Source organism: Amorphotheca resinae, assembly GCF_003019875.1.
Source record: "Amorphotheca resinae ATCC 22711 unplaced genomic scaffold M430scaffold_4, whole genome shotgun sequence".
In the NCBI taxonomy this organism is placed as follows: Eukaryota; Fungi; Ascomycota; class Leotiomycetes; order Helotiales; family Amorphothecaceae; genus Amorphotheca; species Amorphotheca resinae.
This window is the reverse complement of record NW_020194474.1, coordinates 1,982,185-2,008,243: the sequence shown is the minus strand read 5'-3', so window position 1 is coordinate 2,008,243 and position 26,059 is coordinate 1,982,185. Positions and strand designations below refer to the sequence as shown.

The following is a 26,059-nucleotide window of genomic DNA, read 5'->3' as shown; positions in this document are numbered from 1 at the left end:
TTTGTCTGGGAAGGGGGGGTTGCGTACGCCGATTGCTTGGTTTTCTGGGAGTGGGGAGCTTCCTTGCGGATGTGCGTGAACCCCTGCGCAACTCAGATGATTCAACGGTTTGCAGGGTCTTTGGCAGACGGGGGATCTCTGGTGTCGCCAGGAATAGGAATCAAGGCTGGAGGAATATTACTTTTTAGAGGGAGGATACGAAGATATACTATACTGCACTTACCAGCGGTTTCTCTCTGGAGAGACAAGCGAGAGTCCTTGGCCTCGACGTGATGCTTGAAAAGGGCGGGCGGTGACATCTGGGTTCTGGGGATCATCAGCGACTATTGATGACGTTACAGTCCGGTCCCAAGTAACAAGTTAGATAACCAACAACTGCCCATAACCAGACCCACTTCAACGACATCTTGAGGTATGGCGTCTGGTATTATTTAACAGAGTCGGTACGTATCCACAGAGCGTATTTTGGCTATCAGAATGCTAAAATTTATAGAGGATGCCTTTTATGGGCAGGATGCTTCACAGTCTCCGAATCTCCAAAGCCACGCCGGAGAATGCACAGCCACACTGGGTAAAGTACGCCGCTATACTGCTTTAGATGCCGCAGAACCACACGGGGACTAGATGCTTTTGGCGACAATTACCCAGAACGGAATATTGGGAATTTGGGAGCGGGCCGCAGCGTTTCCTCCCGAGTCCTTCTAAACTTTGAAGAATAATCTTTGACTTTAATCTCGACCCTACAGATCAGCGCTGCCATCCCTGGATAGGTAGGCTCGTGGTAGTAGGTCCCTAGAGCTTGAACCCTATTGTTCCGCGGAAAACACCAGAGACCAACGACTGCTTGTTCTCCCTGTTCCTTCGTAGTGTCACGCATGCGCCGCTCCCACTATTTTGCAATTCCTTCGCAAGCAGGAATACCCGAGGGCCGACCTGTTTACTGAGTACCGTGGTCGAAACCAGATCTTGATTTTCAAGGCGCAGGGCCTGGGATCTTCAATGTCGTGGGATCCTAAGGCTGGATGGAATAATATAGCAATAGCCACAGTGTGACTCGAAGATGGAAGATGCTGTAGGACTGTGGGAACTCGACGTGATTATTAGTCAAGGAGGTGCATTGAAGACCGAAGAGTCTATCAGCTAATGGTGGCGTTGATTGATATCTAGAATGACTCTCCTTACCACCTCTGCAAATTTATCTCACCACGATTTGATGGCTCCCTCCACGTGCCTTCAGAACCACGCCACTTCCCACAATCTGAGCACTCATGTCTGCCGGCACTGGAAGCCCATCAACAGTGATCCTCGGAAACTTTCCAGCCGATAAGCATGGTAAGATGACTTGTCCTGTCGTCCCTTCTGGCATGTTGTAATTCAACGTGTATCCGCCTCCCACTAACTGCCAGCTGGCTTGATATTTTCCTAAACTCGTGGTAAAGCCTCCCTCCACGCTACACAAATCACCAAATTGCGGAGCCAATTTCCATGTAGCCCCTGCAGGACTGAGAATACTGAGACCTAGCACATATGTCGTGAGGCTTGCCGTCGGTCCAGAGCTCCATCCGTGTGAGTGAGAAACATAGCTGGCATCATAATCATATCCCCTGGAGGAGCGATATCCAAAGGTCGCATTTTGCAAGTAGCCCTCGATGACCGTGGACTGTGTTCCATTTGGGTTGTTGATATACCACCCCCAACATCTCCTTATTAGATCGAGAGCACGATCTGTTTGCCCGATAGAGAAATGCGCTGCGATTTCGAAGCCTGATATGAAAGGGGATATGTTTCCTGGAAGTTCAGGCGAGACTGCTCCAATAGGGCCCCAATTCTTGAGTAGTTTACTAGATATGCTCTGAGCTTTTGTGGAATCAACCACATCGAAAAGAATGGCCATGCTGTTTGCATCTTGTGGATGAAGTTTGGTGGCCGTTGCATTGTCTTTGAAAGCACCATAGTCGTTGTCCCAACAATGCGTATTGATTGCTGTCTGTAGATTCGACGCGCGGGCACTCCATATGGTGCTGAGGTTTGCGGCATCGCCTACCCATATTGACAGATTTGCACCTGTCATGAGTGTGTGGTAGAGACTAATGAGTTCTTAGCTTTATTTCTGTAAGAAGGGAACTTTGTCTTGCATCATATTAGCCTCACTGTTATTGAATCCTTGTTGCCAGCGAGCCCAATCCCGAATTCCAGTGACGTTCAGAAGCCCATTAAATCCCACTTTATCATAGATAAAGTCCATTGCTTTCAAATACTTTGGCCAGTTCTGCAGTAAGAATGCTGTGTCGTTAGTATAGAGCACGTAGTTGTAGGTTCCTATCATTGTCCACATATGGTAAGTATCGGAGCCTTGCTGAAGCAATGGAGGGCCGGCTTCCGGAAAAGCGCCCGTGGTGGGGTTCTGGTTATTGTACATTGTTTGAAGGGCGTTCTTTACACTTGATAAATCCCCAATGCTAGAAAAGGCAGTCCCGACAGCAATTCCCATATCTGAACCAAGTTAGAGCAATGATTTCGACGAACTGGTTTCCAAATACCTACCTCCAGGCCACACAGCCCTATCTCGTTTTGCGCCGTCCACGATGATTGTGTCACCAGGTCCAAGAGTGCCATTATTTGCCCATCCCGTCGCCACGAAAGGGACTTGTCTCCCGGTATTCACAGGGACACTGTTGGTCTGAATGGTGTATGCTCCACTATACCAGATCCTGTTTAGCAATTCATCATTACTATGAAAGTATCCTTGATACGCCCTTAGATTAGACCATGTAGGTTGGAAACCAATTTCAAGGGATATATCAGTGACATCGACCGTAGTTGTTCCATTCGTAATCAGAAACAGCGTCATGTACCGGAATCCCCCTCGCAGACTGAGGTCAGGCATCACATATGTCCCTTTGCCAGCAGTGGCGAACGTGGAGTAGATTGCCCCATCTGGGCCTTTGAATCCTCCATTTGACGAATCTGACCATTCGCCAATCCAATTCTTAGCCTCCGTGAATGCAATCCCGATGGAGCCCGGCCCGGTTGTGGAATACTCGAGGGTGATCAATCCGCCAACCTCGATGCCGAAGTCAATTACCAGCTGAGAACCATTTCCCGAGAGACTGGCCGTCCCGGGAAAGGGAGAGAGGATATCCTCGTTCTGGCCGGATAGAATGAACTCTGGGGAGACAATTCTGCTGGAGGGGGCAAATATGTTTGACTCCCATGGTCCTGGAAATGCAGTATCAGCTGGACCGCTGCATACTGTATCTCTTATGATTCTCATTAGCTTCATCTTCGGAAATCACAAAGGAAGGGATAAATGTAAATGGTAGCTCACTTCCAACATGATTGAGCTAGGCCAGTCCCTAAGAGAAGGGCTATCCCAAGGAAACGGGCGAGGGTTCTGGAAGTAGCCATCTAGAAGCGCTCGTAAGACAAGGAGAGATTTGCGGACACAGGAGGCTGAAACCGCCGGGCATAATGATTGGAAGTTTGGAATATATGTAGGCCATCATATGAGCCAGTTTTTCGAAGGGTTCCTGAGCTCGGTGTACACATAGACCGAAAGAAAATTAATCCGCGTGGAGAGAAGATCCCGGCGGGCAGTACCTGCATACTAAATATAGCAGGTGCGGGGAAAGAGGACTGACAACAAATTGGGTTCTCACAGCCCTGTACCAAAAGGAGACTTTCCTCACTTGAATACGGCATTATCAATGCCAACCAAATTTGGAGGCGTGCGGGGAAAAAGGCCGGTCACGAACTGATAGGGAAGAGCTGGAGCTTTTGCGGGTAGATAAAACCTGCCCGTGGTGACACGCAAATGGGAAAGCGAGAAGTCGTTCTCATGCTGAGAATATTGATCGAAACATTGACGATAATTTTCTCTTTTCAAGGAAAATGAAACAGAGGATAAAATGAAATGCAATGAGTTGACATACAGTATTTATTTGGTTCAAAGGGGCCTGAAAATGAGAACGGTGGAGCTTTTGGGGGCTGACTGGAAACGCTTGCACTTGACAAAGGCGACGAGAAAGCTTCTGGAGGTTCTCACTCGAGCGAAGAAAGCATTGGCATGGGACTTGTAGAACAAACGGCAAAAGAAGAGGGATGGGAGCAGGAAGAGGCGGTGTTCTTCTGGTCTTCTCTGAACAGCAATATACTGATCCTTCGTAACAGTTCCTTTTCAGACCCAAGGTAAAAGACAATAACAATAGGTATCGCTTGAAGCGCTGATGGGAACACAGACAAATAAACGTCTTTGTCTTCCTCTCTCTACCTCTCCCTCTTGATAGGTACTTTGCAGTTTAATGCAGACCCACCGGCTATCCGGGCGTCTCCACGACTTGTCACTCAGGATAGGGAGGAAGGAACATAAGCCCGGATACACCAACTAGTAGCTTCATAGGGGCAGGCAATTGTGTAAATCCACGCTGTGTTCATTTTCTCCCTACCTTGTGAGCCGTGACGACTACCAGCAGGGCTGTGACCTTATGAAGGGTTATAACCACTGTAAAGGTAGTATTTGAGGGACCTTTAGGTAGCTATTTAGGTAAGGTAAACTACGGAACTAAATAAACTTTGATAACCAACCTCGCTAACCCAAGTCGGCCATTGACCTGGACACCAACTTCAAATTCAAGACCTCCCTTCTACCTTGACGTACCTAGACCAACCAACTATATTCGAATCTTTTTTAATCTGCCATGCGCCCACGACATTCACACATTTGATTCTGCTATTCTTTCGTTTTATTTTTATTTGCGCGCCTACGATCTTTCGACAACCAGCTCCAGATGAGATCACCGTTCCACGATCCAATCCAGCATCCGGTGCTAGTTCTATCTCACCAAGGGGGGCGTCCCTTGGTGTCCAGTCCCTCGACTCTCCATGAAGGTATGTGTGCGGTCTTCTTGTGACTCCGTGCCAGCTCACCTTATCTGTGTCTATTTGCGGGTTGCCTGTGACTGTCGCTCTTCCGCTGCTCCACGCGGGAGCATACGGCGTTCGACATTGGATACGCACGAAGCTGTACGCCAGCTAAGCAGGCCTTTCGCTGACAACTTTTCCTTCTTTGCAGACCTCATCTAGACCTCGGGCGATTGGGGGGAGCTTTGCTGCCAGGAGGGGCCATGCCGCCCAACTTTCGATAAGTGATACCAGTCACCACGTTACTGAAGCAATCGGAGACATGTACGGTGACGATGATTATTCGAAACGCGAGTCCCGGCCGTTGAGCTTCATTTCTTCGCCTCTGCAGGAGTCTATCGAAGGAGGGAACGCATTTTTTGGTTCGAGTAAACGCTCCAGAAGGCCTTCGCCGGCTATAAACGGGGATGCCGAGGCGGAGCCAGATACATCACCTACCATGTTACAAGCTCCACGGAATAACTCCCTGGATACAGGGCAGTTATCTCCCTCAGTCTCCATACGAGAACGTAGTGCATCAGATACGGCAAATACGAAATTTCCGCTCAACGACATTGGTTATGAATCGGACCCTACTGCGATTGCACAGGAGTTTAACAACTTACAAGCTTTGCGGCGCATGTCTATGGATGTTGGAAATACAAGTGATCCGGACTTGCCTTCCTTTCAAGGCCTGACGGTAATGCCTACCGTTGCACCTACAGGGGATGATAAGGAAGATGACCCGTCGAGGTTGTTTTGGGTTCCAGCTAGAGTACATCCTGAGCTTGCGCCGATGGAATTCAAGACGTTCCTGGAAAGTAGGGTACAATCGATTAAGCGAAGATCTGGGGAGCAAGATTCACTTTCTCCAGAGGGCTTGGAGGGAGGTGGATCCGGAGGCGGTCTCAGAAGGAAGAAGTCAATGCTATCACGACAGATTAACAACGACGGAGGCCGTGGTGCTCTCGAATACGAGGACGGCGCAGAGCAAATAGAGAGAAACAAATCGACCTCATCTAATCAAACGCCAGAACTGAAGATCGCAGACTTGCAGGAGTTGGACGCATTGGTACGGGATCCATCAAAAGCCATGCAGAAATTGACACTGGATACGGGCAAGCGTCAAGTCTCTGGAGGTGAGGTTCCCGCGAGTGAAGATATGCCAATATTACCACAAGCTCCAGGAATTGGATTAAGGAGGTCTACGCGTACCACATACAGGAGGGGAAGTCTAAGGAAGGTGCCATTTTCCAAGAGAGCTGGGTCAGTACGGGGGGCAGAGACTGATGGTGAGGAATCCTCGACATCCTCGCCAATTGATGGTCGCCCGTCAATAGGCTACCCTCTGACAAGAATACAATCTGAGCCGAGTACGTCCGAAAACTTTTCGCGGCCAGCTCGAGGCGCGCGTCGGATGCAGAATCTGCCACAGGATAGCTTCATCTCTTCTGACTCTGAAAATATGCCGGGCGAGGCTACAGGCAGAGCAGAAGACCATATGACAAGAACACTCTCCGAGGAGGCCCCTGCTCCACCGCAGCCAGGTTCACTTCCAAGAAGCAACACATTCCCAAGGAATGAGACTCCAGTTCCAAGGATCGTCGAAACTCCACCACCGCCTGAAGAGCCATCGGAACCGACACTGCCTAAGCAGAACTATCAGTTCCCTGAGAGGTCTTCATCACAAACGCCTCCCCCATTGCTACAAAATCAGTCGGCTCCAGAACCGCCTGCAAGATCGAATAGACGTCCAACGTTGGATCGCCAGGCCTCTTCAAGTATACAAGCTATTCCTAGGATTTCTACCGCGAGTCAAACCTTGAATGACATGGCTCAACATCCATCTCCACTCCCAGGAAGTAGCTCGGGCACCGATGCTCTTACGTTCATTCCTACTTTGGAGGAGAGGAAGCCAGAGAAAAAGTCAAAGAAGGAGAAGGAAGACTCCGAGAATTCAACCTCGAGGAAGCCGACTTGGGGTTGGTTCAAAAGCAGTGATGAAAAGGAGAAGAAGGAAAAGAAGAAGGACGAAGAGCATAAAGAAAGCAAAAAGGGAAAGGCTAGAGCTGTTTCGGACAAGGCTCATGACAATGCTCGTCTGGACGTGCTACAATCTACGATGGACACAGCAGTTACTCGTGGACGAGAGAGCTTAGTGCTCGATCGTGATAGCTTTGAGGATGAAAGGAAGAGAGAAGGCAGCCGAAAGTCTGGAGGGGAGAGTAAGAAGGAGAAGGATGGTCTCTTCTCGTCATTCTTTGGTGGAAGCAAAAAGAAGACCGACCGGGATTCTGGCGGGAAGAAAGCCAGTTCACTTCGGACCCTTTCACCAGACCCACCTCATCGCGAGCTAAGACCTGACATTGACTACAATTGGACCAGATTCTCAATCCTTGAAGAAAGAGCTATATACAGGATGGCCCATATTAAGTTAGCAAATCCACGGCGAGCGCTCCACAGCCAAGTTCTACTCAGTAACTTCATGTACGCGTACTTGGCCAAAGTTCAGCAGATGCACCCTCAAATTCAAGTCCCTCAGTCGGCCTTGCAGAACAGACAAGAGGCGGAGAGGCGACAAAGAGAACAAGAGCAGCAATACCTAGAAGAACAACAACAGCAGCTGCAACGTCAGGATTCCGGGGACCAGTATCGGTACGATTATCATCAAGTAAGTTCATATCCAATAATAGGTTTGAGGAGAATGGTCTAACTCTGCAAGGGTATCGCACAATATGCCGAATCCCAACACAATGCGAATCCTGAAGGAGCTCACTATGTGGATGATTCTCAGATCTATGACTATGATCATCAAGATGAAGATCCCTCTCAGAGACATGGCCGACCGCAATCACGGGCTTCGCAGCACAATACGGAGAACGGGTATGCGGATCAGAGTCAGCAATATGGCCGACACGGGAAAGAATACTACCCATACAGTCACTTGGAGCCCCAAGATCACGAGGGTGGGGATGATGATGATATGTGGTAATTGCTGGCATAGCTGCCCGCTTCCGTCCTGTCTTTATGCATATACGATGGAGTTACTGGCGCTTTTCATACCAGGACGGATCGAGGTTCCATAGGGCTGGGCAGATCCTGTTTTTTTATATTTTATTCTTCTTTTCTTCTTTTGAGCGGGTTGGAGGGTCGTTAATCGTTGAAAGCATAGCGTCTGGCGGTCTTCACCTCTTTCCTTGTGTGGAATCATGAGGCTTTTCTAATGCCACCTGCGATTTCTAGGGGCATGCGCGTGTTCATATGTACTACAGAGTCCACCTCTTGCTTCGAGACGGACTGGAATGAGAACCGGTGAATATCCATACGGTTTCTCGTGTTGGGACGATCGTTACTTACCTACCTGTGAGGTATACACTCTGGGTACATAAGGTAGATATGGCTTATAATCCAGGAACAGCCGATTTCAAGCCAATTCATGCTTTCACGTGATCATCACAATAAATTCCGTAACACGATCGCGACTGTTCCATGCCTTCGCCGATATTGATAAATAAAAGGTTATTACGGCCAAAGACATCTATAAGAACCGTTGTACTGATCATTGGCCGTAAAGTGAGAAGAACGCGTAACGCGAGTGACATGACCACTTGATACACATTCACGAGGCCAGGCAACCTTCTTTGGGAGTTAGCGGGGAGCTTCACCTCAGCCGCCTATTTGCTTGACTGCCCCGACTACCTTAGCCACCCCAACATCAACAACTACTCATTGCTCTATCGCCTTCTTACTTGCATCTGCGAGTGCTGAACAGCACGGATAGATACAAGAATGTTTCGCGCCCAGCAGAACGCCTTTGACGATGTCGTCGGTAAGTCGAACATCCTGCCTCCAGAGGTCAGCCAGCCTTGGAGCTTCAGAGTGCCGGGTTACACATAACAGCTACTAATCTCAGCCCTTATAGCCAAGGCGACCGACGAGAACCTCACCTCGGAGAACTGGGAGTACATTATGGATGTCTGCGACAAGGTGACGGGCGAGGATAGTGGTGCCAAGGATGTCGTGGCCAGTATGATAAAGAGGCTGGCGCATCGGAATGCCAACGTACAACTATATACCCTCGAGGTAGGGATGGACATTCTAAACTTCAGTTTTATATATCTGCTAACGCATGTACCATAGCTTGCCAATGCCCTCAGCCAAAACTGCGGACCCAAGATGCACCGGGAGCTGGCCTCTAGAGCATTCACCGACGCGCTCTTGCGACTAGCTAATGACCGGAATACGCACCAACAAGTGAAAGCAAAGATTCTAGAGCGAATGCAAGAATGGGCAGAGATGTTCAAGGATCCAGACCTGGGAATTATGAATGACCAATACCACAAGCTCAAGAGCCAGAACCCAAATCTACATCCTCCTTCAGCACCATCGAAGAGCCGGCTTACAGATTTGGATCGCCAGAAGGAAGAAGAGGAGTTACAAATGGCGTTGAAGTTATCGATCCAGGATAAAACATCACAGACACAAGCAAAGACCTCCCAGCCAGCAGCCTCATCTGCAGCACCTGCACAAGCGCAGCCTGCTGCGCAAACATCGGTTCCTTCTGGTACAACTGCTGCAACAGTATCGCGTGTCAGGGCACTGTTTGATTTCCAAGCCACTGATCCAGATGAGTTGACCTTCAGGAAGGGCGATATTATTGCAGTGCTTGAGTCTGTATACAAGGATTGGTGGAAGGGATTACTCAGGGGACAAACTGGCATTTTCCCTCTGAATTACGTCGAGAAACTGGCAGATCCCACGCCGGAAGAACTGCAGCGAGAAGCACAAATGGAAGCCGAGGTCTTTGCAGAGATTAAAAATGTCGAGAAGTTGCTCACGCTGCTGAGCACATCTACTTCGGACCTGAATGTTCGAGATAATGAAGAGATTACAGTACGTTTGACCTCGGGTTCAATTCATGCCGTAACTAACACCGACAGAAACTCTATCATTCGACACTCGCAATCCGGCCAAAGCTCATTGAGCTGATAGGGAAATACTCGCAAAGAAAAGGTACTTCTTTCGATTCTCACGTGAGACCGTCTACTAATATGTCTAGATGACTTCACGCAGTTGAACGAACGATTCATCAAGTCTTGCCGGGATTATGAGAACCTCCTCGACGCATCCATGACCCAGACGCAACCTGCTTATCAATATGGACGTCAAGGACATGGCTACGCTGCAGGATACCCACCGCAAGGTGCACCAACTCAGCAAAACCCTCAAAGGTACTACAGTCCACAACAAGGTATGAAGAACTTCTCGAGATTGAGATGGCAATATGTTGAGTATTCTAGGACAAACATACCCCCAGCAGACATCATCACCGGATTATCCCCCACATCGAAATGGCCCGGCACCTTTCTATGTTGTAGCCCAGCAGCCTCCCGCTGATCCTCATGCGCATTCGCAGCAGTATCCTCAGCGAGATCCAACCCCGCGCATTCCTTCAAACCCACCTCTCCAAACCAGCTCTCCACCTCCAAATCAATACCCAGGGCAGACAAGCTCCCCGCCACCGAACCAATACCCTACAGCGCAACCACAAACTGGCCACCGACCCCAAAGTACTTACTCTAGTCCACAAGAGCTTGCTACTACCACATACGACACACCAGTGAACCAGCAACCCAACTCCGGGTATGGCACTTCAGCCTATTCTCAAGATGATGGATACGCCCCGTCAGCTCCGTCAGCTCCCCCAAATCAACAACCTCCTCCAAATCAACAACAATACAGTGCCTATGTCCCCCCTCAACAATCTCAGCCGCCCCAACCAGGATACGAACCCCCCCATCCCCCGCAAAGTGGATACGTTCCACCTCCCGCACAACTGACCGCAGGCTATCCAGTCACTAGCCATGACGCCAGACAGACTTTACCTAGTCAAGTAGCTCCCCCGAGTCAGTACAAGCCATACCAAAGACCAGGAAGCTCAGAGGGCCATCGTCCTGGCCAACCAAGTGCTCCACCTGAAGCCCCAGCAGACTTTTATCGGCAGAATACAGCATTCTAGGTAGGGGGGGGCTCTGATGAGGAGGAAAGCTTTCACGAGTCTTACCTAATAGGTGAGCCAGGTGAAAAAAAAAAAACTACCAGCAGGAACAGTGAAAGAAGAAGAAGAAGATTAGTAGTTCTCGGATGGATGATGGATGCGACGAATCTGGGTCGTTTCATAAAGCGATGATGTATCATAAAGTTCGACTACTATGTTAAGGGTAGAACATTAATTAGTCTCGAAATACCATTTGGTTCAACGTTCATTCTTTCTCTCTTGTCATCACAAGCTTAAAAAAATCTCTCCTCCCTTATCTTGATTGATTGATTGATTGATTTCATCATACGTAGTCTCTATCTGCGCGCTGAACGTTGAGGACTTGCTTGCTGATGCTATCATGGTTCTTGGGAGGGATGGGACGCTTCATCGTCAAAAACTGGTGAGATGACTGGCCAGCAGCAGGCTGTAAATAGGGGGGATATCTGGATGGGAACTTTATGAATCGTCACGCCGGAGTAGGACATTTGAAATAATAATGCCTGGAAGGAAATATATCTATCTCAAATTGAATAGTCGTATATTATATACAACAAACATGCTTCGAGGTTTTTATATATATATATTTATGTATTTTCCAAAAACATGCACTAATGCTGCATAGCATCTTCAAAGAGTGCTCTCAGCTGCTGTCGCTCTTCATTCACCTCCTCCGCCAGCCCAGGAGCCAGCATGAGTACTCGAGCCTGCGGGATCGTCCCTTCAACCAGGTCGTCGATGTTTTCTCTCTTGAAGCCGAGATCCTTGAGGCCCTTGGGCTGATCACCTAGATCGGCTAGGAATTTCGCGATAGCTTCTCCGAGAACCTCGCCGGCGCTCTCCTTCTTCACGTTTGAGATATCGACGCCGAAGGCTTCGGCGGCAGCTAGGTGGCGCTCTGGGTTGGAAGCGCCGGTGAAGCGGAATACGGCGGGGGCGGAGACGGCTACGGAGACGCCGTGGGGGATGATAGGGGTGTTGACTTGGTAGCCGGCGTGTTTATAGCCGGGATTCTGTCCGGAGATTGGATATGACATTCCTAATGTAGTGGTTAGGGGGGTGGGAAAGACCACATGAATGGGAGTGAAGGGGACTTACCATGGCATAGATGCACACCAGCGTTTCCGAATCCAACACCAGCAAGTGTGGCGGCAAGAAGCATTTGACTCTGAGCCTCGTGGTCGTCGGGATCCCTCACCGCTCGTGGAAGATACTTAACTGTGCTTCTGAGAGCTTGCAGGGAGAAAATATCACTGATAGGATTGGCGCCTTGGTACGCCGGTCGGTTGATTGGGTTCAAGGGTCGAGGGGTTCTTTCGAAATAGGGGATGGCAGTCCAACTTTCCAGACTATGGCACAGAACATCAAGACCAGAACTTGCGTGCACAGCAGATGGCATAGTCCGAGTGTTTAAGGGATCACATATTCCAAGAGTGGGCTTGAGATTTCGGTGTGCGATTCCCGTCTTCGCGCGCTTGGAGACGAGGTCAAAGATTGCAGTGCCTGTGGTCTCGGACCCAGTTCCTGCTGTGGTAGGTACTGCAATAAGAGGCTTTAATGGTTTTGTGATTGGAAGGCCCTTCCCTAAGGGAGCGTTCACAAAGTCGAGAAATTCCGCATCCGGGAAACAGGTGTAGAGATTCATGAGCTTTGCGGTGTCAATGACAGACCCACCACCGACAGCCAGGAAAGCATCTGGTTGGTAGGGTTTGGCAAACTCAATGGCTTCCTTGATCCTGTCATCTCATTAGACATATGACCTTGAAACAAAAGCTGCAGCGGGGACCGTACGAGCTGTCCTTGGGCTCGACCCTGCACCCATCAAACACAGTATACTCAACACCTTCTCTGGTCAATCCTTCTTCAACTTGCTTCATAGCATCCAAGTTTCTTACTGTGCTGTCAGTTACCACACAAACTCGTTTGGCGCCGAGGTTTTTCATGTCCATTCCTACTTCCTTTGTGACACCGGCGCCAAATCGGATCGAGGAAGCGGCCATCTCGAAGGCATACTCCTTCTGTCTTGTAGAATCAACGGGCGTGGCATAGTTGCGTTGCAGGTTGCGCTTCGCGTGTGCAAGGAGGCCAGAAGAAGGTTGGTGGTGGTGGTGATGCGCGGGGTTGCCATGGCAGGGACATGACGGTGGATGCGTATATTGAATAGTACGCAGCAGATTCATGGCTCGAGCCGCCCTCTGTTCACAAGTATCAGAGCCATTCTGGGTCTTCAGAGGGTCATTGAACTCACAGTAGGGGCTATCCTCACGGCGGCAACCATCTTTCAGAAGTGGGCGGGATTGGACAAGAATGGGGCGGGGGGGATACTGGAGCTGAGCTCAGGAGCTTGGATGCGATGGATGCTTGGTATATCAATGAATCAATCAATGTTATAAGACTCTTGTCGTTGCTTTTACTTTGCTAAAGAATGTAGGAGGAAAGGAGAGAAAGAGGGAAGTTGGTTATCATAGGAGTCCTGGGAATAGGGAGGGAATAGCAGGACGTGGTAAACACGACTGTGGAGCTTTCTCCGCATTTGGTCGTGTGAGGGGTTCGGCGTGGAGATCCTCGGCAACCCGCCGTTTAGCCATTGAGCCATTACCCGTTGCCGCCCGTCGGCGTCGGCCATTTGGGGGCCCGGAGGTCGCGGATAAGGAGGATATCCGATAGACCCATCATCTTCGATTCTTCGTCCTATTTATTACCAACAGTGGGGAGGTCCTGCTTTACCATCATCAGAGCGGCATGGCTCGAACCAAGAAGAACGAACTACAATCAATCATCATGCCAAATCGATTTCGATCACTATTTCGCCTATCCACACTACCTCTTGAAAACACCGAGGTATCATGCCCATCCATCCAATTCAATTTACAAACTATCCCTTCCCCTTTCCTCTCAAACCCCCCAAAAATGAGAAAATAAAAAAGTGAAGAGAAATAAAGATGAATTCCCTCAAGGACCCCGAAGGTGAGATCCAAGCCCAGACTCCACCTATGACCAGTTGACTGCGCTGCAAGTATGTGTTGCGCTGTAGTACAACATATCTGTAAAATTGTAAATGACGAAGAGTTCATGAGTTGTAGACGTATCTCTCTTGAAGAATCACTCATTAATCCCATATAGTGGGATCCAAACATTTACCAGCCTCTCCGACTGCCTCGGCGGTTGCTGGAACCAGATTCCCCGCCTCTGCCAGATTCGAAGCCGCCTCTCTCATTGACGTTGGCACCCGCTCCTGCGTTACCGCCACCTCGAGGCTCCTCGAGACTCCTCCTCGAAACATCCCGGCCAATTTCACTCATGTCGAAGAGCAACGGCTCATCATCCGGGTCGTAAGCTCCAGCAGTCCTGGTGAAACTATGTCTACCACCCGCTCTCTCACTTGTTCCACTTCCACCAGCCCTCTCCAACAAGCTTGAGTAAGAGCCGGCCTGAGGTGGTGTGACACCACGCCCTGCCATCCGACCTAGTCTTGGTCGATAAGGCGAGTTTGTGGAACCACCAGAGAGTCCGCGGGGTATTTGAGGTGCTTCTGACTCATTTGCTTCGAGTGACGATGAGGGCTGACGAGACATTGCGGCTGGCGATTCTGATATATGAGGTGCGGGTTGTAGGAGGTGGGTTGGAGAGGCCGATGCTACGTTCTCCGATGCCTGACCAAGACTAAGGAGGGCACTTAAGCTTGGCGGCTCCCGGTCATCGGCTCCCAGGCTAATACTTCGGTGGACGCCAAACTGGAGATCCCCCAAGTCATCCTCAACAGCTAGACTTCTATGCTGTTGTGCAACGGAGCTTGAGCGCCTATTGTGTGGATAGTAGGGCCTCGGCGAAGTTGGTATGTCGATAGCATTAGTACCAAGCTCGTTCGTCTGGTCATTATCTGCAACATCCTCGAGCCTAGACTCAGGGTCTGGCCTGCTGTGCTGACTAGCTCTACGAGGCGCAGAATACTCGACTACGGAATTCGCACTCAAGCGTGATGGTATGGCTGGCGTATGGGGAGTGTGGGGTGAGACTGGCTTTCCGGGAGACGATGATGTTGACATTGAAGTCGCAGCGACCATTGGGGGGACACTTGAGAGTTGCCGACTTGACGAGGTTGATGATCGATGCAACAGTGTTGACGACGACATTGATTCAGTCAAAGCGTTGTTCGATTCACGCATAGACTGAAACTTCAAGAGCTGAGCACTGGTCCTTTTCTTAGATGCTTCACCTGAAGGCTCAAAGCTCTGCAGAGTCTTTTTACTGTCCAGCAATTTCAAAAACTCAGATATGTTATCGTCATCAGCTTGTAGGGAGCCTAAGCTGGCCGCAGCACCCCCTTCGGTGAGAATGCCAGAGCCCGGTTGCGCAACGGAGGATGACAAACTTTGCTTGCCACTACTGCCTTGATCATCATCGACAAGCTTGCTGGCGCCACCGAACGAGGATCTACCTCGCCTGTGGGTAAAGCTACTGCTATACCTGCTTATTGGTGCAGGTTTTGGTGAGCTCGATGAAGGTGTGGTTACATTTTCAGGCACAACTGGCCCGCCTCTCAATGAGGCTGGCATACCAGCCGTGAGGGACGAGCGATTTCGTCCTTGAGCTAACCCACTTGTGCCAGATGATCGTGGAAGTGATTGTGGGGACGTTTCACCAGCTTGCTGTGAAAAGGTCCCCCGCCCCGGCGATGACGAGAGTGAACCTGCCTTGAATGGCTGAAAAGACACAGAAGGTCTCCTTGCCATTGTGATACCCTCTAATGACCTTAAGGAAGCCCTGGAGGTCTGCATGGGTCTAGTCTGGGGTAAGGAGCTCATAGGCGACGAATTCGTATCGGATCCGACCTTGATTGCCCGAAGGGCCGATATGGGACTTGAAGCTCGAGGAGGAGCGTCGCCATGGAAAGTAGACAAGCTTCCATATGCCTGGATTGGCTCTGTGTGCTCAGCGCGCTGTCGATGTGCAGGTAGAGAGCCTATCTCCGCGGCCCTCGAGGCTCGACGGCGATTAGTGTCTAAGGAAGGTTGAAAGAATTGCTCATCAGCACCCATAAATCTTGAGCTTAGCAAAGCTTCGGAGTCGTCGACGCGAAAGTTACAGTCGTTCCGATAGGAGACTTCGGCAGAAAATTGTCCTGCAGGGGTATCCGACGTCCCAAGGAAGTAATCCGTTGTAACAGGACTTCCACTTTCATATAGAGGATGGGTAAGCGCGTCAAATCGAGATGGTTGCACATTGCCCGCAAATATACGACAATTCACCCGCAACGAACTATTTGAAGATCCGTTCTTCGCCAAGCCCTTTACGAATCTCCATGCGGGCACGAATTTAGCCGTCGCATACAAGGAACGGAAGAAGACAATGCACTTCTTGTAGATGGTAGGTAACGCGGAACCGAAGTCGTATGTAGGTTCCCCCATATTATCTTGAAGCTCAATCTTCCAGCGTTCCAACACGACTTGACTGTTTCGTTTGCGAGGACGCGACCCCCCATCGCTGGGTCCACTTGAAGCATTCAACGCCTCCAAGACATCCCATCGTTTTCCTTGATCATCCACAATGACTAAACTCTGGCTACTCGTCAAATCCGAAGCATCGAGGTATGTTTCCACTATTAACGGAGGAGGGCGATTTTGAAATCCGCCACAGTTCCTCCATAAGCTCAACTCTTCTCGAAAGGCAGTGGTATCGTCCGTCTCTATTTGGAACTATTAGAGGTTAGAATTAGGATATGTTCTACTTTGAGGGGAGGGACCACATGCCCACTTGTTGACTTTCTTGGTTCCATCTTTTGTAATCATAACGGGGAGGGGCATCCGCGACTGTAGGATGACAATGGCTGCTTTTGTATGGAAATTCTTTCAAAATATCAAGTTAGCCCTGCGACAAAGTCTCCATTACTAGTAGATGAGGGATGACTACCTGTATGATCTGGTCTAGCTTCTTCACGGCGTCTTTGCTTGGGCCATTTGGAGCCATGACACCGCTATCTCCACTCCCCTCATCAGCCTCGCTGTAAGCAGGCATATCTGATCCTGATCTCGAGTGGGGTCTCGGGCCTTCTTCTTCTCTTGGGTTGTTTGTTCTTGTGGGGTTTGTTCGGGGCGATGAGGCTGGAGATGCCGTCATAGGGTAGGGGCGAGGGTGTTGATGCATGTTGTCGGCATTTGCTGACTCTGTATCGAGTCAGAGCCAACTGTCGTCGTAGATGAGTTTGAGCGTGTACTGTTATATGCAAGAAAACCGTTCTGATATACTGTCCCACGCCAACCGTCGTAATGCTAAATATCGAATGGAACGGTGGTGCGATGCCACATGATTTGGGCATCCATAGTTGATCTGTCTCTGTTGAAGATGTCGTCTGGCACTCGATTGTGCTCCAAAAAGAATGTGCTGGGTCAGGAACCTGCAATATGCGGTGGTGAACCTAATCAGGTAGGACGGGGCCTAGGATGGGCAGCTCAGGCAGCGAGCATCTTGTATGGAGAAATGCCGGGTGGGTTTCGTTGATACCAAGGGACTGGACTAAATATCTTCGAATATGAGGCTCTGTCTAGATAGGATTGAAGATGCCTGGGTTGGCGGCGCAGAGGGAACAACTGGGGGCGACGGCGAGCTCAGATGCAGTGATCATTCACACAGGACGATGCCTCGTGATCGCAGCGCTTATGTTGGAGAGCCGTCGAGACAGGGGGTCTGGCAATAGATGGGGCCGGGATGGAAAGGCCAAGGGGGTATATCCTCAGCTGCTGGCGCCCCTGGGGAGGATTGAGCAAGGAGAAGCAAGGATGATGTTGCGTGCTCTTGTTCCAAATGTTGAGCTTTTCGACATTTCCGGAGGTTTAAGGTTGCAGTCCCCGATTAGAGACGGGCAGCTCTGCTTACATAATGCGATAAGTAGGGCGTCCTGGTCGGGCAGAGGCGCAACAAGCGAACTAAGCCGGTCAGGGATTAGCAGGGCTCAACGAATGGGTGGTGGACTCCGTGCTTTGAAGTCCCGGAGTTGGAGGACAGCTTAGGGCACAACATGGGAGCGAAATCCCGTCACGGGGTACGGAGTAGCAAGGTAAGGTTAATCATATTAATAGCCACTTCACAAGGTGCTAAACAGTACCTTAATGGCCCGGCATCCTACCCGGAAAACCAGGCGGACAGGCCTCATTAGGGGGGGCGTGCGGGCTTGGCTGACCGCTTTCTAGGGGCAGATGGTCGAGCTCGGGAGGGGACTGTACACAAGGTACCTAGGTAACCCTCGATAACACGGAGTAGAAAGCCAGCAGATCAGAATCAGGAGCAGCCCGTGAGGATCTACTTCTAGGGCTTGAAGGGCCAGGCAGTGCCCTCCCTTTAGCCACAAGACATGATTGGCAGTAAGGTATACTAGTAATCGTTGAGGCTGTGCCTATGATCAGCTACATAGCAACCGAGAAGAAGAAAAGTTTGAACACCTAAAGTACGTCGTTGATAACTCTTGGTAAAGGTGAGGAGTCCGAGCTCGAGGCACATTGCTGCAACAAATGCGCCTGCATGATCCTGGTGTCTGAGAACTTTCTAGGCTTTCTGGGAGACTTACTTCGATATAGTCACTGTTTTTTTCAAATTATATGAAGAGCATAAGTAATCCACGATTGATTCCACCATATACAATATATTGAAGATATAAGGTAACATCCCCCGCTTGAGAACTTCATTTCCCCATGGAAACGAGAACCTACTGCTGTAGTGGGGTATATTACGGTGTATATTTGAAGAGATGGCAAATACAACATGGAACCTCTTACCCGGTACACTTCCTATAAGCTTCATATGCTTCCCCTCAACGCCATGCCGCGTCTGACTAGCCATTCCATACCTTCTTGCTTTCCGTCGGCGTACTCGCAGGGCGAAGAATGCTGATCTCGCTCGTCACCCACAGGTGTATTGCTGATTTAACAGTGGTTAGAGATATGATTGGTATTCTCGACGCCTTCCACAGAGAGTGCTCTGGATATGACCCGGAAACGTTGAGGAGAAGAGTTCGGATAGCCAATGATGGAAAAGGCTCGAAGGTGTTGATATCGTTGTAAGGTGTGAGGGTAAAAGTGGCAACCCTTCCCCCCTTTCTGACAGATAGGTCTCTCCGATTTCTTTATTAGGGTCTTGTTCTCGGCAGTGTGAGCCTCCTAGACAGGACAGTAAGAAATCGATCGAGGGAATTTGAATCGCTTAGAACAAGTTGGATATTACTTATCCCTCCTGCCTTGCCTCTCTCTCCAACGGCCGCATTGAGGATCTGCTCTTGGAGATTATGTTTCTCTTGATATTTTCCGAGCTTTTCTGCCCTTTCTTCGTTTCATTTCATCGGCAGGAGTTCAACTGTCGTCATTCCCTGGAAATATGACTCAAACTGGTAGTTCTGACCAAATGGAAACGAACAATCTGTATCGAAGCAAACACTACCGAATATATCGATGACAGTAGGGTGTAAAACCGGCTAATTTATAGCCAAATCAAGCTATTCGAGTAACTTATTGCCCTTGTGCCACTCAAGACAGGCATACCGGCAGGGTGGGAACAGTGGGCAGGTGTTCAGGCCAAGCTCTTCACCATATAAACTCGCTTCAATCCCTTCTCTTCAGCCTGGTGTGTCTCCGAGTAGCCGATCCGGGGATAAAGGCTAATGTTCTCCGCCATGGCCTCGTTGGTGTAGAGCTTGATGAAGCGATAGCCTGCCTCCCTGGCGGATTGCTCGGCGTATTCGAGCATTCTGCGACCCAGCCCGGATCCCTGGGCGGATGGAGTAACGGCCGGCCACGCTGTCTAGCAGCATCGCTTCCTTCTCGGGAATGAGCTCGAGGATGCCCAGTATAGCGCCATCCCGTTCGACGACATGGACGCGGCCATCATCGATCAAGGCGCCATAGTGTCTTAACGTCGGTCCTGGAGCTCGCCCGATACGGCTCACATATAGGGAGTAGGCGCGTCGAACGATATCCTCGATGGCGTATAGGTCGTCGGGTCTGGCTGGTCGAGGATCGAGCTGCATCGCGGCATCTCGCCATTTAGATGCCCCCAGGGGAACAGCCGCTATTCCACCTGCGCTTTTCACTCTTTTTGTATGTGAGTCCACATACATTTTCGCGGACAACTTCGCTTCCGTCGACTTGGAGCGAACACGTAAAAGTCGATTATCACCTGTTTATTGCTGTTCGAGCAGCTTTCTGCCGGAAGGGGGGCCGCGGCGGCTGGGCAAGCGCCTCTTCTTTCTTTCCCAGTGAGCCGTCCGGTGACAGAGACCAGGCATTTCGCAATCACTGAACTTGTATGGTTGGCGGTCGTCTCGGTCGGCTATAGACTCGCGCCTGAGCATCCGCATCCGCAGGGCCCGCGGGATTGTATGAATGTAGGTGAAGCTCCTCGAGCTCCACCCACGCTCACCCTCTCTGGCCTCCTCCACCTCGGCGCCTTCGATCTAACCCCTGATCATCAACCACGAGGGCGTAGGCCACTTCACCTCCGCATTCCTCTCCAGCGTACCCGTCACCCAGTACAAAGAAAGACCTCTCCATCTCCCCCTATTACGAAGATCTGCCATGAAAGAGTGCTTGGCCGGGGAGGTGTAGGTAGAGTGCTCGTTTGATATGCTATTCGCAAAAGTTGAGAGCTTTGCATAGGTATTCAAGTCAGGGTCGCCTAGCCCCTTTCGCTCCTTGACGAAAAGGAGACTTCTCACGTGATCGCGGCCGGCGAAATGAAACGCCGAAAATCCTGGGTATATCTTCGTCTCCTGTCATTGCGAGTGCCTCGAGACAAGATCATAAAATTCAAATGGAATATCAATATCAATAGGCGGTCTATCCCAATTGTCTGTCTCATATCCTCCAAACTCGGCCTCGACCCCTTTCCAGGAGACATGCTAGACTAGGTGGTGGATGGGATAGCCGTTCTCATGTCTCTGGCATCAGCATCCATTCAAGCCTGCTCCGGCCGCGACACCACGACAAGAGGTCTGCAAAGCATCCTCGTAACGGCCGACTGCATGGTCTCAGAATCTCATATCTCCTTTTCTCTCTTCTCAAGGGTTTCTGAATCCTCGAAAGCGACTTGTCTCGTGTTTCTTGTCTCTGGCCGCGCTCCTCGAGTGAAGATATGGCGCTATCCCCGATTCGGGCCTCAATAGGATGCGGTTACGTTGAAAGCCACAGCCGCGCCGGGGACTTTACCGTTGAGCGTTTCTACAGCTGTCATGTCGATATTGTCGATATTGCCGATATTGTGGAGATGCTCATATTTCTTCTTCCTCCTCAGTGGCATTTGATCTCGGGCCTCACGGGTATCGTCCAGCGGCGACCATGGGGTGGCTCTTCTCTTATTGGTACTATTTCAGAGGTGGTGGCTATTGACACCCGTCCTGAACTGCTTCATATTGCCGTGCTTGCTATTGAGCCGTCCTCCTTGAGCCGTCCCCCTATTGAGGATGGATCAGAGAGGTTCATCATGGCTTGCCGATCTTGTCTCTGCTTCCTAGACCTCGTCTTGATTGAATCCTTCTCCTTTAAAGTCTTTCATTCAGCAAATACTTGACTGTTACAGATCTCCTCTCTCCTCTCTCCTCTTTGTCTCCTTACTCTCTTCTTCGACTTTCTTCTCAGGGGCGGCTCATCTTCTTTGAAAGACATTGTGCCGATTCGTATCTCGCTGTCTACATATCAAGTCTGCAGCCCGGGCGAGGTCCTGGCATCATTTCGAAAGCTATCCTACCTCTTCCGAGATGGAAAACCTAGCATCACCAGTCTCGTACCATACGGGCCCAAATGCAATTCTCCTCCCAATCTTTGCGGCGCTGAGCATCGCCATAGTCTATGTTCCGTTCGTCCTCCTCCTCCGAGTCAAGAAGGTTGCGGCATGCACCATGGTCATTGTGGTTGCTGTCGTCAACTTCCTTACGTTTATCAATGCCATTCTCTGGCCAAACGACAACATCGCAGCATGGTTCACTGGCGTCGGCGTCTGTGATATAGAGGTTCAGATCAGGACCCCTATGTCCACCTTACTCGCAACTTCGATGGCTTACCTCACCAAGGATCTGGCCATGGCCATGGATACCGACAATCCTCGACTCGTTGAATCTAGAGCGCAGAGACGCAGGAGACTCTGGGTGGAGTTGACCTTCTGCTTCGCGATCCCAATTCTCCAGATGGCTCTGTACTACATCGTCCAAGCAAACCGATTCGCCATTGTCACCGTTTACGGTTGCGTAGACTCTGTTGATAGCAGCTGGCCCACTGTTGTCATCCGCGCCATCTGGCCTCCTTTATTTGCTCTTCTCAACTGCTATTATGCGAGTAAGTCCACTGAGGCCTACCCGCTCCCTCCTTTCATTAACTTTGATAGTTCTCGTGATCTACCGTCTGTACAAGCACCGCGGTATGCTTTCCAAGACCCTCTCAAGCACCGGCTCCGGCCTCAGCGCCCAAAGATTCCTCAAGCTTTTCTTCATGGCCAGCTCCTTCCTCCTCATCTACCTCCCCGTCACCCTCTACTTCTTCTACCTCAACCTCCCCATCCCCTTCACGCCCTATTCCTGGTCGCGCCTGCACGCCCCGGAATCCTGGGACCCCATCGTCTTCTACACCACCGCCACCTTCCCGCGCACCCAGTACAACGGCTGGGTCGGTGTCGCCATGGGTTTCCTCTGCTTCATCTTCTACGGTATGAACAACGAAGCCATCGACATCTACAAAAGCTGGTCCATCAAACTCGGCTTTGCAACTCTCTTCCCTCGTCTCTTGCAGCCGAGAGAGATCGAGAGGAGAGGTAGTAGCAGCAGTGGCACAGCGAAAGCAAGCTGGACTCACCATTTCGACCTCGTAAGCAAAACCCTACACTATCTCGACGGCTCCCGAAAGTCGAGCCAAACCTCCAGCATCTCCACCATCTCGTAAGTGTTTCTGCAGCCTCCCCCAATCTCCATGCTCCGCCAAGCTAACCCCCATCCAGGAACAGCACCCAGTCCATGAAAGTATTCGACCATGCCCCGGCCCCTCCCCCCTGCTCCCACCTCCCCTTCTCCCGCTCCCTATTCCGTACCCATATCGCGCTCCCTACGCCCCTGTTCCCTTCCCCACCTAGCAACCCAGGTCTTCAGACTTGTATCTGGAGCCATGATGAAGGACGGGCGGTGGAAGATAGTAAGGGTGTTAGGATTGAGAGGGAATTGGTTAGGAAGGAGGAGGTTCTGGATACTACTACTGCTGGTGATGGGGTGTGAGGGATGGGATGTTTGCATAGCGAGAGCCCCCTTCCTGACTGTCCTTTTCTTTTGAAGTATTTTGAAATTGGCTTTATACTCGAGAGGGGGGTTTACTTCGATCGATCGATCGTATCTGTTCTGTCGGTCGGTGGAAAGGAGGGAGCTGCTTTTTCCCTTCTCTTTCTTTCCTTCTTTTCTTTTTTTCTTCTCTGCTTCCAGAAAAGGATAGGTAGGAAGGAAAGACGAATGAATGAAACATCACATCAACAACTTAATTTACTCACAAAAACTCCAAATCGTAATAGTAGCGGGTAACAATACTAATTAATTAATTAATCAATTTATCGAATCAACACCCCCTCGCCCGGCCTCCTCCTGCTTCTCCACTCTCACTCATTCGCTCTTCTCTCCTCTTACTATTCTCCTAATAAAACCTAACTAGGTATCATACACGCCTTCTTCCTTCCTTCCTTTCTTTCCCCGAAACACACAACAACAACAACAACACTAACAACAACACCAATCATCCAGTGATACAATACAAAACACAAATACAAATACAAAGCTCACGCTCACGCCCCGCCGCTCACGCTAACCAATAATTCGATTCGATTCGAATTTACCCCAATCAATAGGGAATAGAATGGTATAAACAGGTAGGTAGGTAGGTATACAGAGATGGAGAGAGAAGAAACAAAGCCGTGAAACGCCGTGCCTGAAGCAAGTAAGGAAGAAATGTTATAGGAAAAAAAGGGGAAAACAAAACAAAAAAGAGGCTTCAAGCGGTGGGGGGTATATATAGATAGATAGAGATGTTGGGGATAAAGGAAAGGGGATATAAGGTAGGAAATGATGGATTTGGGGGATGGGATAAGGGGGGGTAAAGGGGAAGGGAAATAGGAGTGCGACGACTATTTCTAGCCGGCGCTAGCTTCTCCCTCTACCACCACATCCCCGATCTCTGAGACTGGGGCTGGGTACGAGATTTCCGGGTCTGGGACTTGGATATCTAGCTATTTTCGCAGAGAAAAAGAAAAAAATCAGTTTTCTTTGCTCGCGAGGTGGGATGAGGAGAGAAGGGGGGGGATAACTCACATTCATATACCCCGTCCGCCGCAATGGCACGACTCTCGGCGCGCTTCCAGGACCACCCTCCTTACACCTGCTCTCCATCTCGCGGTTCCAATCATCCAGATACCGTTCCAGCCTCGCGAGGCGGGTCTTCACGGCCGAACAGCCCATGTCCTCCCAGGCCCAGCCGGTGAGCAGGGACAGGACACCATCGAGGACGTTGCGCCAGCTGCGGGGGTTGAAGGCCGGGATCAACTCGCGGTTGATGCGGTCGATGAGCGCGCGGAAATCCTGTTCGGAGACGCCGGCCGGATCGAGGATCTCGGGGTAGAGGTTGGAGAAGGTGGGGGCCAGGTCGCCCTCGAGCATCCAGTCGCGGCGGATGCGGATGATGCGTGTGGTGTGGTAGAGCGGAGAGGTCACGGGCACGTGAGGGTTTGGGTGTGGAAAGCAGGGGTGCGCGGGTCCCCATTCTTCGGCGGGATTGGCGGCGGGACCGTCAGAACCGATGATAGAGGTGTTGTTGGAGGAGAGTGCGGGCCCGAGGCCTTCGGGTAGGGAGGTGAGCGAGGCGTTCGGGGGGAGGTGGGATGTCCCGCCGGGATTGTAGGTGTTCTGGGGCGGTGGCCCAGGTTCGAGATCGTTGGACATGGTTGTTTTCCTGTCAAAAGATATTCCCGGTACTGGTTTGGTTGGGAGCTGGGATATATTCTGTCCTTCTAACCCAGTGATAGTCTCTTGCTCCTGATAGGTATTCTGTTGATAGGTGCCTGGTCTCTCCAAGGTATCCAGTCTCCCCAAGGTATCTGATCTCTCAGACGCAATCTGATCCTCCTCCTCAACAGCCTTCCCCTTCCCCTTATCAAGTTTAAAACCAGGCGATAAAGGTGATAACGGCGACGATTCACCACTCTTGCTCCTCGCAATATCAATACTGACACTCCTCGGCAACGAGATCCTATTCGTGCCCGTCGGACTCCCACTTCTCTCGACCTGCAAGCTCGCCCTCGTCGACGCCGAGTGCCTCTTCTGCCTCTGCTCCGGCAGTGTCAGCAGCGGGTATTCGCCCGGCGCAGTGCCCTCCTCTCGCGGCGACCCGAGCGCGGGGTGCTCGAGCGGGATCGCGATCACGGACTCCTCCTCCTCAGCAGGCGCGCGCGGGGCTGCTGCAGCAGCTCTCGGACGGTTCTGCGGATAGGCTCGCGGGGTCGAATTGGTCGGGTTCCAGAGGCGCGCGGCGCTCCTCCGCCGTGGTCGGGGTGGGCCTGCCCTGCTACTGCTGCTGTTGCTGCTGCTGCTGCCAACGGTGCGGAAGGGGGGAGGGGGAAGGAGCTCGGCGTGGGTGTGCCCGATGATGAAAGGGTTTCGAATGCTCCAGCGGGTTGTTGGGCTGGTTACGTGCAATTGGGGATCGGGGAGGGTGGAGGATTGGCGGGTTGCGGTGGTGGCAGACGCAGCTTGGGAATTGGGAGGAGGTGCGTGTTGTCGGGAGTTGGCTGCTATGGTGGGCGAGTGGGCTCGAGCGGTTGGCGGGCCACTTTGGGACGCCGTTGGAGCGTTGCCTCAAGGGCGGTGGTAGGTTGGGCTCCGGAGACTCGGCGAGACTGGACTTGTGAGGATGGCTGTCGTCGTCGTCGTCGTCGTAGTCGTCGTTGTAGCTGGTGAGCGATAGAGAAGAGATGAAGAGATTGATAGCAGTTGGAATAGGATTGTCTCTGCAGGGGGAAAGGAGAGATTCCGCTGCAGGGAGCTTTTAGCGAGAGGACCCTGGCGGATGCCTGGATTGTAAGGCTCAACACAGGTTGGTTCATGCTGAGCGGCAACTTCTTATC

At 50.9% G+C, this 26,059-nt stretch overlaps 8 protein-coding genes across 8 annotated transcripts; 3 read left to right on the top strand and 5 right to left on the bottom strand.

The window, feature by feature from the left end:
* Positions 1-1,195: 1,195 nt before the first annotated feature.
* M430DRAFT_99763 (glycoside hydrolase family 78 protein) lies at positions 1,196-3,408 on the bottom strand (the record flags this gene model as incomplete). Its single annotated transcript, XM_024870214.1, has 4 exons — positions 1,196-2,097; positions 2,152-2,493; positions 2,545-3,260; positions 3,329-3,408. The coding sequence occupies 4 exons, from the start codon at positions 3,406-3,408 to the stop codon at positions 1,196-1,198; spliced, it is 2,040 nt and encodes a 679-aa protein (XP_024722667.1).
* Positions 3,409-4,665: 1,257 nt separating this feature from the next.
* Positions 4,666-8,320, top strand: M430DRAFT_57809 (hypothetical protein). Its single transcript, XM_024868692.1, has 3 exons — positions 4,666-4,887; positions 5,072-7,570; positions 7,622-8,320. The coding sequence occupies exons 1-3, from the start codon at positions 4,882-4,884 to the stop codon at positions 7,889-7,891; spliced, it is 2,775 nt and encodes a 924-aa protein (XP_024722666.1). The 5' UTR covers positions 4,666-4,881; the 3' UTR covers positions 7,892-8,320.
* A 267-nt stretch (positions 8,321-8,587) lies between these two features.
* M430DRAFT_137818 (hypothetical protein) lies at positions 8,588-10,918 on the top strand (the record flags this gene model as incomplete). Its single annotated transcript, XM_024862531.1, has 6 exons — positions 8,588-8,728; positions 8,822-8,982; positions 9,040-9,792; positions 9,840-9,912; positions 9,959-10,150; positions 10,200-10,918. The coding sequence occupies exons 1-6, from the start codon at positions 8,689-8,691 to the stop codon at positions 10,916-10,918; spliced, it is 1,938 nt and encodes a 645-aa protein (XP_024722665.1). The 5' UTR covers positions 8,588-8,688.
* A 629-nt stretch (positions 10,919-11,547) lies between these two features.
* M430DRAFT_26981 (hypothetical protein) lies at positions 11,548-13,214 on the bottom strand (the record flags this gene model as incomplete). The annotated part of the gene is made up of 4 exons (XM_024865491.1): positions 11,548-11,975; positions 12,035-12,672; positions 12,728-13,131; positions 13,185-13,214. The coding sequence occupies 4 exons, from the start codon at positions 13,212-13,214 to the stop codon at positions 11,548-11,550; spliced, it is 1,500 nt and encodes a 499-aa protein (XP_024722664.1).
* Positions 13,215-14,073: 859 nt separating this feature from the next.
* Positions 14,074-16,951, bottom strand: M430DRAFT_49618 (hypothetical protein; the record flags this gene model as incomplete). Its single annotated transcript, XM_024868081.1, has 3 exons — positions 14,074-16,632; positions 16,687-16,782; positions 16,847-16,951. The coding sequence occupies 3 exons, from the start codon at positions 16,949-16,951 to the stop codon at positions 14,074-14,076; spliced, it is 2,760 nt and encodes a 919-aa protein (XP_024722663.1).
* Positions 16,952-19,465: 2,514 nt separating this feature from the next.
* Positions 19,466-19,683, bottom strand: M430DRAFT_34351 (hypothetical protein). Its single transcript, XM_024866534.1, has one exon. It carries the CDS (start codon positions 19,667-19,669, stop codon positions 19,493-19,495), a length of 177 nt encoding a protein of 58 aa, XP_024722662.1. The 5' UTR covers positions 19,670-19,683; the 3' UTR covers positions 19,466-19,492.
* Positions 19,684-21,719: 2,036 nt separating this feature from the next.
* Positions 21,720-22,692, top strand: M430DRAFT_74854 (hypothetical protein; the record flags this gene model as incomplete). Its single annotated transcript, XM_024869548.1, has 2 exons — positions 21,720-22,248; positions 22,298-22,692. Coding segments are annotated over 2 exons (924 nt in total), but the record flags the coding sequence as incomplete, so codon positions are not given.
* A 1,381-nt stretch (positions 22,693-24,073) lies between these two features.
* Positions 24,074-25,430, bottom strand: M430DRAFT_98512 (hypothetical protein; the record flags this gene model as incomplete). The annotated part of the gene is made up of 3 exons (XM_024870125.1): positions 24,074-24,169; positions 24,282-25,002; positions 25,048-25,430. Coding segments are annotated over 3 exons (1,200 nt in total), but the record flags the coding sequence as incomplete, so codon positions are not given.
* Positions 25,431-26,059: the final 629 nt, after the last annotated feature.